This window comes from Centruroides vittatus, unplaced genomic scaffold (genome assembly GCF_030686945.1).
Source record: "Centruroides vittatus isolate TY-2023 unplaced genomic scaffold, ASM3068694v2 contig_3060, whole genome shotgun sequence".
Classification (NCBI taxonomy): Eukaryota; Metazoa; Arthropoda; class Arachnida; order Scorpiones; family Buthidae; genus Centruroides; species Centruroides vittatus.
Window position 1 is genome coordinate 380234 of NW_027121964.1, and position 14433 is coordinate 394666.

General features: G+C 28.5%; 1 protein-coding gene across 6 annotated transcripts in view; it reads right to left on the bottom strand.

Moving 5' to 3' along the window:
• Window positions 1-14433, bottom strand: part of LRP1 (LDL receptor protein 1) — a 271088-nt gene that overhangs the window by 226416 nt on the left and 30239 nt on the right. For all 6 annotated transcript variants that reach the window (XM_067267543.1, XM_067267545.1, XM_067267547.1 and 3 more), the window contains exons 3-6: window positions 14166-14309; window positions 12802-12930; window positions 11269-11373; window positions 429-554 (exon numbers count right to left, since the gene is read on the bottom strand). In XM_067267543.1, coding sequence (XP_067123644.1) covers window positions 429-554; window positions 11269-11373; window positions 12802-12930; window positions 14166-14309 — 504 coding nt within the window. The remainder of the gene's footprint in view (window positions 1-428; window positions 555-11268; window positions 11374-12801; window positions 12931-14165; window positions 14310-14433) is intronic.

Here is a 14433-nt window from a genome sequence, read left to right on the forward strand (position 1 = left end):
AAAGAATTTCAATGGTAAAATTTTGACAGCAGTTTGGGCAGAACTGTAATTTACTTCTAATTGCTATTATTGTCAACAGAACATTAACAAAAAGTTTAATTTATGTCAAATATAACCCTAAATAAGATTTTGATTTCCAAAATATTTTCCATATGCCAAATAACCTTTAAAATTGCCAAACCTGACTACACTGGTTACCTGTTAGTTTTAATAGCCTGTGTAACTGTTATTTCTTACCACAGTTTCATGTAAAAATAGAATTGGAAAGGCTTGATTGTTAATGATTATAATTTAAACAAATTTAATTATTACCTGAAACAAAAAATTAATTTGTTAAAAGTTAATGTTAGAGAATCATTTTAAGAATCAGAAATTATGATTCTGATACCAATGTGAAGTAATTGTCCCATTTCAGACAATTTACTTACCATTGATTGCTATACAATATTTTCCTTTCTCTAAATAATATCCATTTACACAGCTGCAATTGGGTGAACCTTGCACATTTTCACATAGTTGATCACATGTTCCTTCAATATGGCATTCATTTGTATCTACAATATGCAATGAGATATTTTACAATTATATTCTTAAAAATAATCTAATATTAATAAACTTAATATAATGTATAATAAAAGATAACAATACAGTATTCTGTAATAAATAAATAATGAAATATCAGTTACTACAAATAAATTATAAATGAAAATTTAAAATATATACATAAATACTAGAAAGCATATAGAGTACATTCATAAATATAATTTACTGTTACTACAGTTTTATTTATATTTAAATGTTTTAAAACTAATTGCAATTCTTACTGTAATATTTAATTATGTGTTTTTTTAATAAAATTTAAAACTTGAAAATATTAATAATAATAATTTAACATGAATTACTACTCTATTATCATTACAAGATTAAATTTATCTTAACAACCAATCAATAAAATACATTCAGTGGACCAAACTTAGATAAACAGAGCAAAAAAGATGAGTAGATGAGATATATTAAATGTTTCATATAAAGTATGTTGCAAATATAGACTGCAAGTGTACATGTAACAAATTATAGAAATGATATAATAATATATAACCTATGATCTTTTCCATGTGTTATTAGTTTACTGTAATTTTAAATTTATTTAATTTCAAATGTTCACAGTTTTATTCATGTTCATTTTTGATTTCATTAATTTCTAATAATGAACTAAGTGCTTGTAAGCCTTCTACTTAGATTATTGTTTACTTAAAAAATTTTACTGTAATATATTGTTTTGGAGAATTATATTAATATGGGTTTGAATTTTGGACACTAATAAACTTGAATTGTATATAGAGATTCAAAATATTACAAAGAATTCTAGAAAACTTTTAAAACACTTCAAAACACTTATATTCTTAAAAATTATGTTAGTAGAGGTTATGTTAGTAGTTGTTATGTTAGTAAAAGTTATGTTAGTAGAGGTGTTATGCAAGATATGTTAAATTTAAAAAAACGATTTTTTTAAATTTTTAACATATACAAATGCGCATTTATAAAATTAACTCGGATATTAGCCCTTTCAAAACCTTTTTATTTCCAGTAAAATGTAATAATATTTACTTGCACGAATGAACATTTTCTTATCTCTATTGAGATCTGCTTCAGGTTCGATAATATTCTACCAATGGAATGCCCAAAGTTAATTTTTGAACTTTGGGCATTCCATTATGACAGATGATCATTTGATTTTAAATTATGTTTCAAATTATGATATTTATTCCATCAAATAATAACTTCTTCATGCCATATTTGGTCATTCCTGACTTCAGCAAGCACCCAGCACAGGTTAATTAAGGATTAGTGGTGCGCCAAGGTGTATCTTGGGGAAGTTAGTATCAGAGTTGCATCCCCCGTTACCAGCTCTGGATAGAGGTGTTATGCAAGGGAAATAATGCATTCTGAAAGATCTTTTAAAGGAAACTGGCACCTATTCAGGTGTTACAGACATGGAGAAAACCTGGAAAACTCCATGTAGCCAGCCCGTCCAAGCGAAGCAAACCCAAAACCAAACTCCTAGTGTTTAGTAACAGAATTGCTCGGCCACTGGTGGGCTCAAATAATAACAAAATTCTAATTTCTCATTAAAATTCCATCTAGATTCACATAAGATAAAAATTTTTATTGTTGAAAGTTTACATATTGTATATTTTAAATAAAATCTCACTTACTATACAGATTTAAATTTTAATTTATGTAATCTTTTCAATTTAATTTTGAATGAAAAATTTAAATTCTTAAACTTGATCAATGAAAACAAAATTAAATATATATTTTAAAATTATAATGTAATGATTTTGAAAGTATATTTTTGAAAATTTTGATTTTCTTCATTGAATATGATTCTAAATAATACATTTCTGTTTTACATTTTTCACAATTATACATTAAAATTTTCTGTGAAATTTCCAAAGACTTATAAGCTAAACACTAAATTTTCAGAGGCCCATTTTTCAGAAATGCCTGAGAAGTGGGTTCTATTATTTGGACAAGCAGCTGTTTGTATTTAAGGTTACATGCCCATTAAGTTTTATTCAAATCAAAGACCCAACATCTGTCCCCTCCTTGTGAGAATGAACTAACAACTTAAAATGACTCTTTATTCTTTCACATGACTGAGATTTCAACAAAAGAAGACAACTGTTGTCACATATTGTACTAGTATGTGGCAAGCCCATACGAAAAAGAAACAAAAAAAATAGGACTTGGTCAATTTTTAAAGTATGACAACTTAACCTCTTAACAGTGGAACAGTCGGACGCCGCGCTACCAGTTACTTGTGAAGATAAACCGTGGGAAATTTTTTAAGAATTTTCCCACGCGTTTCTCTCGTTTCCATTTAGGAAAAAAAAAATTTAAACAGTTACATCTTGTAAAGAAAAAATCGTTCTTTATTGTCACATAATTTTTTTATATATGAATTTTTTTCGCGGTATTTTTTTGCTAAAATTTTTTTTTTCAAATTTATATTAAATTCTTTTTTGATTTTCCATCCGTTACGATTTTTTCAATAGTTTTGAATCTATTTTCAATTTTATATAATTTTTTAAAGTTTTAGGCATTTAAGTCATGACGATTTTTTTCAACCTGCGAATCAAATTCAAGAAAATGTAACTGACAGTTAACGAATTTCATCCACAACAATAGAAGACGTAAAGGTTGTTATGATTACAACTACATCGCCTGGCGGCCTTTCCCCCCAGACTGAAATGTGGGTGAAGTTCGTCTCGTGTTCTACTTTCTGTAGAAGTGACGTAATCATTGTAAATAAAAGAAAATTTCAGTATATCTTTTATTTAAAATTTTAAAATTCGTTGTTCAAATTTACACCGAAATATTAAAGCGGATTAAAATATTAGCATTTTGTAAATAAACTTACTTGACATATAATAAATTTAAATAAATTAATCTTTAAGAAACAACAAAACAATAAAGAAATGTAAAAATATTTTTATATTCATTCTTCACATTTATAACATATGTTTTCGTCATTGACCGATATTTAATTTTAAAAACAATTTTCATCATTGGCATGCATCAGAAATGAAGACATAACTTCCCTAAAACACTTCACTGAGAGAGTCCGCTTCACTCTGAAAAAGCTGACAGTTTTATGTCAGAAATCCAATGTGTGACCTACTTTCACTAACATAGTAAAACAAACTAACAAGGGAACTGTCGGAGTGTCATCTAATAGATTTTAATAAAATTTAGTTAATAATTACGTTAAAAGTATACAAACTCTATGACAAATTTCTAGTATTCACTAAAAGTGTTAATCAGAGTTATTAGCAATCAAATGTCATACTATTTTATAGTACTTAACCCTTTCCCTGCCGTCTGCCATGCCCCCTTATTTTGTAAAACGGCCAAGGTCAAAATAGGTAAATCAGGCAATATTATTTAAAAATTCACCAAAAATTAAATTATTATTTGATTCATATGAAAAAAATCACATATATTTATCAATATAGTTAGTTTTAAATACGACATTTTTCAATAAAGTTTGTTTGAAAAATTTATGAGAAAAAAAAATAATATATGATAATTGACATTCAAACTTGAAAATTTGTTACTTTTTGTCAAAATTAACATTGTCTGGTTACTTTATTCTTATTGTCACTGAGCCAGAATGACGTAGAATATTGTTCTGTACAGTTTGATATTACATTTATGCACGTACGTTTATTCGTTGTGAAATTATCGCACATTATATCAAACATTTGTTTGAAATCTGAACTTTATTCTGCTTTCATCTAACATAATTAACTAATATACTTTATTCATTTCATATCAAACAAGACTATATATTTTTGTAATAAACATACGATTACCAATAGCAATAGATGTAACATTTGCTAATATTTTAGATTTAAAAAAAAATTAAAAATTAAAAATTAAAAAAAATATATAAAATATCAGAACTGAAGGTCATAACTTAAATATTTACGATATATTAACATATTATAGCTGAATAAACTTATTATAGCATAAATCAACTTATTATAGCAATATTATTGCATGAATATGCTAAAAATAAAATAAAAAATTATCAGAAAATGAAAAATTAAGAAAAAATAACCGATAATTAAAATTTTTTAAGTCGACAAAACACCACCTGGACAAAAATATGTAGAATGAACGATAAACAAGACGATGCCGTCAAGTGCTGACATCTGTTGTCGATAAATTTTATAAAAATCGATTGTTAACAGGGTAACGATCAATCGGTACCCTGGCCGTTTTGCTAAACGAATAGGGTAACGATAGATCGGTACCCTGGCCGGGAAAGGGTTAAACACAAATATGCAAATTTTTAGAAGCAAAAGGGTCGCAAAGGAAGACGGCGATATTACATTTAGAATAAATTCTGGAATTTTCAAAAATGGGAGAAAATTAATAAATTTTAGTTTAATTACGTTAAAAGTATACAAACTCTATATTAAATTTGTAATGTTTACTAAAAGTGTTAATCAGGATTAATAGCAATCAAATGTCGTACTATTTTATAGTAGTTTAACACAAATATGAAAATTTTTAGTAGTGAAAGGGTTGCGGAGGAAGATACAGTAATACCTCGATTTTCGTTGACTTTGGTTTTCGTCGATTTTTTGCAAAAAATTTGCCTCGGATTTCGTTGACGTGCCACATGATCTCGTTGCTAATTTTGCGAAAACAAAGAGCGACCCACGTATTTTTCTGCTCACAAGTCCTCGTGGCGGTGTTTTTTGCTGTACGAGCATTACTCCGCGCGTCTAGCCAAACAATTTCATTGCTTCCATTCTTTTTAGTTCCATCGAGGGACCAAAGAAAGTTTCCAGAGCCAGTAGCCCTTCGAACAAAACCAGGAACACGATCGAGTTGAAGGAAATCATTAAAAAAATACGTGACTGGCATTAAAATTGCTGAAATCGGTCGCATGTACTTTTCGGGAAGTTGTCATCCACGATAAGTTTCGTTGTGGCGAAAAAGGAAGCAAAAAGGAGGCTAATGTAGCGAAAAGCGTAAATGTGCTAATGAAACAGAGACCGCAAACAATTGAAGAGGCCGAACAGTTATTATTAATTTCGATCAATCAAAAACAGTTAGATGGTGATTCTGTTTCGGAGACCATTGTATTAGTTTTTTATACTCATTTTATATTAATTCCTTAATTTTTTTAGTATTAAACACTACGAAAACAGAGGTATCACTGTATTACATTTACAGAGTAGAAGAAGAAATAACTCAAATAAATATTATAAAAGATTAGATATATATACTACTTTAACAATGAAATTTAATATAAAAGTATTGATAGAATAAATATAAAGAAAACAATCGAAACGTAATAAATAAATACATTTTAATAGATATATTTAAAAGTTATTATATTCACAAATTATTAGATGGACAACTATTTACATGATATTTTTCAACAAAGCAAAATAAACAAAGAATCTGTTGGCATCGTGCACATTTAAAATATCGAAGATTTTCGCAATTACTCTCGACACAATTTAAACTGTCAGTGTTTAAATAAGAAAAACAAACTTGTTTTACATTTAAGAATTGACACTTTTCATTTACGAGTCCAGAAGCGAACCATGCATGTTTAATCAAATTATTAAATATTGGCGCAGATAATTGATGATGAAGAATCGAATGTAATTTTATAATGCCATTTCTAGTTGTCCAAAACAATTTCACCGAAGAATCATTAGAGAATAATTGTATAGCATTTAAAATTTCTTTAGCTAAAAGTTTTAATTGTCTATGAAATCCGACATCTAAAGGTTGGCATATAGACGTACACTTTGGTGGAATAATTAATATTTCGCATGAATTTTGATTTGTAGATGTTTGAAATACTGTATTATAAATATTAATATTTGTCTGTCCACTCCACGAGTCAATCATTAATAAAAGGGTTTTCTGTTATATTTGGAGATAATACGTCTTTTACATAGTTTGTAATAATTGCTGTAGATAATTTGCCAGATGAGCTAGCTGTAACAGTTACGTTTGGGGCATTGAACAGCGATGCTTGAACTCTACGTCCAAAGGTTCCATGAGGCTCTTGTAAGCAAATAAATACATTACCTACAACTTGTCCGTTAGCATTAATTAAATATTGAACAGTGTAGGAATGCGTTACTTTATTACTTGGAGAATGTGCAAATCCAATAGTGTTTTTTTCTCCTTTATATGAAAGTGTTCTTGGTGAAATCATTTCATATGAAAAACCACACTGATCCGTATTGAATATGAAGTTACGTGAATAAGACGGCAATAAATTTTTTACTGTTGTTTGAAATTGCGCAGCTTTTACTAATATATCCTTTTCGTTCACTATTTCTGTTTTATTTACAAGTTTTGTAATTTTTCGAGATACTAATCTATATTCTTTTTTAAATTTTGCAACCCAAGAATCACTAGTGGTAAACTTAATTGAACCATTCAGTTGAAGACATTTCTGTAATGCCCATATTTTTAATTGATTTCCTTTAACAATTTTATAGCTGCCTCGAGCTTCGTCAAACATTTGTTTAGTATATTCTTTAATGATTTTTAACGTTTCAATTCTATGCATTCGAGATTTAAATTGTTTTTCCCATTTATGTAAATCACTAAAACGTTTTAATTCTTTAGCTCCTTTCCGCTGTAATGTGTGTAATTTCCATTTTGGGTGTTTCTTATGCAAGTTAAGAATTTCTTCTTTTCGTTTTGTTGAGATTATATTTTTATCGAATTTTTCATCATCTGAATATCCCGATTCACAGTCAGTGTCTGCGTTATCAGTTTCTTTCTCTAGAAGCAGACGTGTTATTTTATTATCTGAAATAGGCCTATCTATAATCAAATTATTATTTTCCATCTGACAAAACTCTTCATCATCTCTACTTACATAACTACTTAAAATATCGCTAAATGCATTAAAAAGCAGTTTGGCTACCTGTTTATCAACGTCTGAAATATTAGGCCTACAAATATTTTCTGTAGGCCAAACATTATCACAAACGTTTAAATTCTGCTATAATGTTTTGAATATTTACATTTAATTCTCCCATTTTCGAAAATTCCAGAATTTATTCTAAATGTAATATCGCCGTCTTCCTCCGCGACCTCTTCACTACTAAAAATTTGCATATTTGTGTTAACACTTTTAGTAAACATTACAAATTTAATATAGAGTTTGTATATTTTTAACGTAATTAAACTAAATTTTATTAATTCTTCTCCCATTTTCGAAAATTTCAGAATTTATTCTAAATGTAATATCGCCGTCTTCCTCCGCAACCCTTTCACTTCTAAAAATTTGCATATTTGTGTTTAAGTACTATAAAATAGTACGACATTTGATTGCTAATAACTCTAATTAACACTTTTAGTGAATACTAGAAATTTGTCATAGAGTTTGTATACTTTTAACGTAATTATTAACTATACATCCACAAGAGCCGAATTATCGGGCTAGAGTTGGCTATAATAAATAAATAATTAATAAGACAATTTGGCACTAGAGCTTGGCGTTAGGCGCCATCTCTTACTAAACTTAATAATTATAATTAAATTAAATAAATAATTTTAATAATTTGGAACTGGAGGAAAAGAAATCGGCCCGAAGCGGGACTCGAACCCGCAACTTCTGCTATCCGTGCAGACACGTTACCAGTTACGCTACCCGGACCTTCGGTCCGATCGCCTCCTCCAGTATATATAAGCTAACACGACGACCATCGACGGTCATTACAATGCCGGCTGGGGACACATCAAGTGCCCACGTCCTCCCAAGGCACTCAACCGGCCATCGCAACCCCGGCAAGGCGTATAAATATAAATAAATAACGACTAACCCGTTACAAAGCTATACATCCACAAGAGCCAAATTATCGGGCTAGAGATGGCTATAATAAATAAATAATTAATAAGACAATTTGGCACTAGAGCTTGGCATTAGGCACCATCTCTTACTAAACTTAATAATTATAATTAAATTAAATAAATAATTTTAATAATTTGGAACTGGAGGAAAAGAAATCGGCCCGAAGCGGGACTCGAACCCGCAACTTCTGCTCTCCGTGCAGACATGTTACCAGTTACGCTACCCGGACCTTCAGTCCGATCGCCTCCTCCAGTATATATAAGCTAACATGACGACCATCGACGGTCATTACAATGCCGTCTTTCTTCACTAAGAACAAAGTACTTTTATTTTGAAAAAATAAGTTTTTACCAAGATAAAACAGTCGAAATGGGAACCAGGCTGAGAATGACAATGAGTATATGAGCTCTGTTCGAGGGATATTAGCTTATTCGTCCCATCTTTGATATAATTCGTTTTTTTCTGTATTTACACTCAATTTACGTAAAAATTATTCTATTGTCCTGTTTATAATTAATAGCTGAACTTTGTTTCTGTTTACTGAATGGAATTTCACAGTAAAATATTCGGAAACTAAATTATAAAAGCCAAACAAATTAAATAGCTTAATTTTTACAATATCCACTTAAAATGGATAAAAGCATTATTGCATATTTATTATTTATTCGTGCATATCGACGTCTTTCGAAGAAATAATCATTTATTGTAGTGTTTTTATAAGCTGAAAATTATTCTCTTGTCTTTGATGAAATTTGTTACAATTTACTAATTTGTACAGAAACATTAAATTTTAAACAATGACATTAGTTAAAATTTATTATTTTGTACACAAACATTAAATCTTAGACATATTTCTTCGTATTTCTTGGTGATCACGTGACCGAAAGCTATTTTTATCTTGGCGGGAATTTTCCCGCAGTGATCTTCGTCTATCTGCGTCTAATCTGCATATTAGTGATGGTACATTACTAATCTTTATTAAACAGATCTAGACATTTTATATTATTTAAATTTGACTGGATTAGTAAAATAATTATATAAAAATTTTCAGTATTTTGCAGGAAACTTCAATCCAGATGATGTAAGAGTCATCCATGGTTCGCGGAAGAATTTGCGCAATGAACTTTTTTATATCTAATTTGCATAATTATAATGGAAAATTATTAATCTTTATTAAACAGATTTAGTTATTGTGTATTAATTAAATTCATCAGTTTTTGTGGAAGAATTCTTTAAAACTTTTAGTGTTTATTTAGAAACTCTTTGTCACCTGATGACATTGGACAAGAGCATTTTCGTTTTGTCTATTGTATATGATCAGTTCGCGCCAGATTTCGTACAGGGCGGTTTAATGTTTCTGTGTTTCTCGTTTTTTCGAAGTTCACTGCGATAATTTTTTATTACGTGGATTCATACATTTTGCGTTGTTTTTAACAGATAAAAGGTGGAAATTTTATGCTGAATATAGAACTTGTTTTTCAGAATATGCTACTTTACAAAAAGAAAAGTTGAAAATAATTTATTTTTCGACAATTTGGGATAACTGACTTTTGGATATAACATATGGATATAAATGAAAGTATGTATTATTGGGCTACTAATTTATTTGTGTTTATGTGTATTGTTGTACTGCAACTTACTTTGTTTTACTATGTTAGAGAAAGTAGGTCACACATTGGATCGCTGACATTTATACAGAAAAATTTATACTTAAAGAATTTTGTTTTGATAATTATTGCCTAGGGTTTATGTCAAAAATATTTTTCAGTTATATTTGTAATTACAGTTAATTCGAATAGTAATGGCGCTTAAATATTTATAGGATTAATTGAAGTTTTCGAATTTTGTTTGAGGAAACTGAGGAAGGCAAGAGTATCAACAGTTGTATAATGAACTGAATTTAACTAAATTAGGTGACTTTGTATGTTTCGATGTAGTTTTGTAATATTACGATATACGAACTTTCGATTTTGTAAATTGTATTATACTAAAAAATAAAGTTTTTTGTTATTCTCCTACTTAATGATGTATTTATAATGTTTCTGAACTAAATAATACTTATTAAATTGAAATCCAAGCTTTACAAAGTACTATAAATATTAGAGAAGACCGTTTTACTATAAACTACTACGTTTTAGTACAGCTTACTCTAATGTTGATTCTACGAAAAGTAGGTCAGACAAGGACCGTTAGACTAATGACGTAGGCTGTTTACTTTTTCCGGTTGCATCGGTGCTCTCCCAATAGCGTCATTTACAGAAGTCACACCTACTTTTTTCTGACACGAGCCAATTAAGAATATTAATTTTTTTAACCAATCAGATGACGGCGAGAAATTTAAATTCGATTTATGTCGATAGATGGCCATCTAAAATTTCATATTTATTTTAATTTTCTCTCTTTTATTGTAATTTCTCGAGAACTAAAGGATATTCCAAAACAAAGTTGGAGAACCCAACTACTCATGAAAATTCTACGACTTCACGAAATGGTCCAGGTATTTTATAAGAATTTTTTAACGACTATAGTCGTCCCTCACCACTGCCACTCGATCGCCTTGGACGACTATTCTCGTCCCTCACTGTTAAGAGGTTAAGTTTACAACGAGTTTACCTTTCATTTTATATGTTGTTCAAATATATTACACATGTAATAAATTGAAACTTTCTGTTAAGAATTACATATACAAATTCAGTTTTACAGTGTTAATTTGTGCCATGGCACACTTTTGTTATGACTATATTTACTCTAAAACTCAATTCAAAAGTAGTTTTTCTTATATATTTTTCTCAATTAGGTTTTCTCTCTGAAAAATATATAAATTAGGTTTGACTCTGTTTTTAAAAAAATATACTTACCAATACAATCAGTTTTATTCCTATCACTGCAGAAGCAAAGTGGTCCTTGAGGACTTGGCCTACAACCATTATCACAATTTGCTGATGCACATGCATTAACATTTTCTGTTAAAAAGAATAGTTACTACATTAAAAATTTCCTAAAAATCAATTTAATTGAAAAATAATATACTAAAAATATTGAATATTAAAAATATAAAATAGTATTGTAAAATTAATAATAAACCTTATATAATACAATGATGATAGCATTATTATTATTTTAAATAATTACTGTTAATTGGATAAATATCTCAAATGTAGAATAAAAAACATCAGCAACACAGATTATAGATGAGTAGAACATTTGACAATCATAAAATTAATGAAACTGAATTTTATAAACCTTTACATACTACTGGCTGAGAATCACAGTATTCTATCTCTACTTTTTTAAGTTTGATAAATTACATCTGAAAGGCTAACAAAAGTTTCAAGAAAATAGATGTGAATTAAATTTTTTCTTTAATAAAAAGTAATAAACATTACAGATGGATACTAGTCCAATCTTCTCTGCTTGCCATGTCCAATCACCAGGAACAACTATTTCCATTGCAGAGACAACCTTTCTTTAGAGGCTATGCCTCTGCACAAATATGCAAAACAGTTTAAAATGTCCACAGGTGACAATCCCAACACAATTAAAAATATAATTTTTTTTTGTAGTTGTTTGTAGTTTTAATAGTTGTTCCTGGTGATTGGACATGGCAAGCAGAGAAGATTGGACTAGTATCCATCTGTAATGTTTATTACTTTTTATTAAATTGTAATTCTGCCAGCCCATTTCTACAAAAAATAAATTTTTTCTTGTTTTAGGGACATCAATGATAGAGAAGAGTGAATATGGATTTGAGTAAAGACAAGAGTTAGGGAAGAATGTAGTATTAAAATCTGAAAATATGCAAAAATGGAGACAGAACAAAGTTGTTCTCAGCCAGCAATATATTGTGATACAATACAAAAATCATTCAACATTCAAATACGTCACAAACTGGATATTAATATCAAATCATCAAAAACTCTACTAACAAGCACTAATTTTTTAGTTTAACACTTATTTAGTTTTAGCTGTCTTCTAGATTTTCCACATTAATATACATGAAAAAATGTAAGTATAAAATAATACAATTCAAAATAACAAACTTTCTATAAATAATTCTAATAAAATTTGTAATGAAATTCTATCATTCAAATTTGTTGGAAACAAATGTCATAATGATTCCATTTTAAGTGATATGCTTAGAGTTATTAATCTAGAAGTTAAGCATTACATAAAATACATTTACTTAACATTCCATTTTCAAGAATGCAATCTGAGCATTAACCAAGGTGGTGTGTGGGTGTGTGCATATGCATTAATTGTTTCACTATAAATTTATATATTTTAAATCTATAGTCAGACAAATGATATAACTAGGAGTTCTGTTATAGGAATTTCAATCATAAATAATATAGTTATTTCGTATGAAGGCATATCCATAAATTAATACTTACGACAAAATAATCCTTCATCTGAATAGTCAGGACAGTTTGGAATGCCATCACATAATTCAGATATTTTTTTACATGTTATTCCATCTTTACAGCGAAAATAATTTTTAGGACACGTATTATCTTTATGACCTATGTTAAAAGAAAAATACAACAAATTAATATCAAATCAAAAATTGTATCTTTGGAATTTAACTAAGATTAATATACATGACAAGATTAAATATATTAAAGCATACAATAAATGTCAGCTGACTACAAAATTTAGTTTATAAAGTAAATATTAAAGATGTATTTGTATACAGCAAAAATTCAAATGTATCTGCTATATGAGAATTTTATATGAAACTTATTGATAATACTTTATTCATTTATATACATTCACTTTTCATTATTATATTGTACCAGACAAAACTGTTTTAAATAATGAATAAAAAATTGTTTAAATTACCTAAATATTTTTGATTTAAATAAACAAAAAAAATACTCAACCAAACAATTGCCTTAAAAATTTGGCTATAAATTTGCTATTATTAATGATTAGATATTAAGTAATTTGGTACTAAAAGTAGACATTAGGCACCATCTCTATCTAAATTGATAATTATAATTTTTAATAATTTATTGAATAATTTAGAACTGTCTGGAAGAGAAGAACTAGTCTAAAGTGGGGAAAATGAACACAACCTCTGCTTACCATGTAGTGCACTTGCCAGTTATGCCACCCAGACCTCCAAGCAAATCTTTGCTTCCAAATGTATTTAAACTTTAGGTTATATCTAAAGATTAAATACATCTGGAAGCAAAGATTTGCTCAAAGGTTCAGGAGGAGTAACTGGCAAGCATACCAAACAGTAAGTGGAGGTTGCAGGTTCAAACCCTGCTCAAGCCTAGTTCTTTTCTTCCAGATGGTTCTAAATTATTTAATAAATTATTAAAATTATAATTATTATTTTAGACAAGAAATGACACCCAACATATAGTACTAAATTACTTAATATCTATCTAATCATTAATAATAGCAGATTCAAATGGTTGGTTTTTCTTTTGTAAATATATGTCCATCAAAATATTATTAATATAACTTAAATATACTTGTCAGTTTTATTTATAGTTTACTAATTGTAATTTTTGTAATCAGGCAGAATATATTGTATCATGCTGTTCTTATAATCTGTGATGGATTCAAATGTTTGTAATTTGTTTTTACCTACATCATAGCAAAGAGTGCCAGTATGCATAAATAAATAACAGTATAGTAAAATGTAAAGTTTCCTATAATGAGAAAATTGTTTTAAAATTTATATATCACTGTTGTTTTTTATGATATGTTATTGTAAAACTATTGTCATAATAAAAATACTTACATCTTCGAGGATCTTCATCTGATGTATCAGGAACAAAATATTCTCCAAGACCACAGTCTACCTCTCCATCACAAACCCAACCATGAGGAATACATTGATGAGTAACTGCACAATGAAAGTGTCCTGGTGAACATGTTCGTGGTGCTAAAAAAACAATACAATTTTTTTAATTTGTGAGAATAAAGTTATAATTTAATTTGTTATTTCATTCAAATACCAATATCCAACATAAAGTTAATTCTTCAAATTAAACTGATTTTAACTTCTA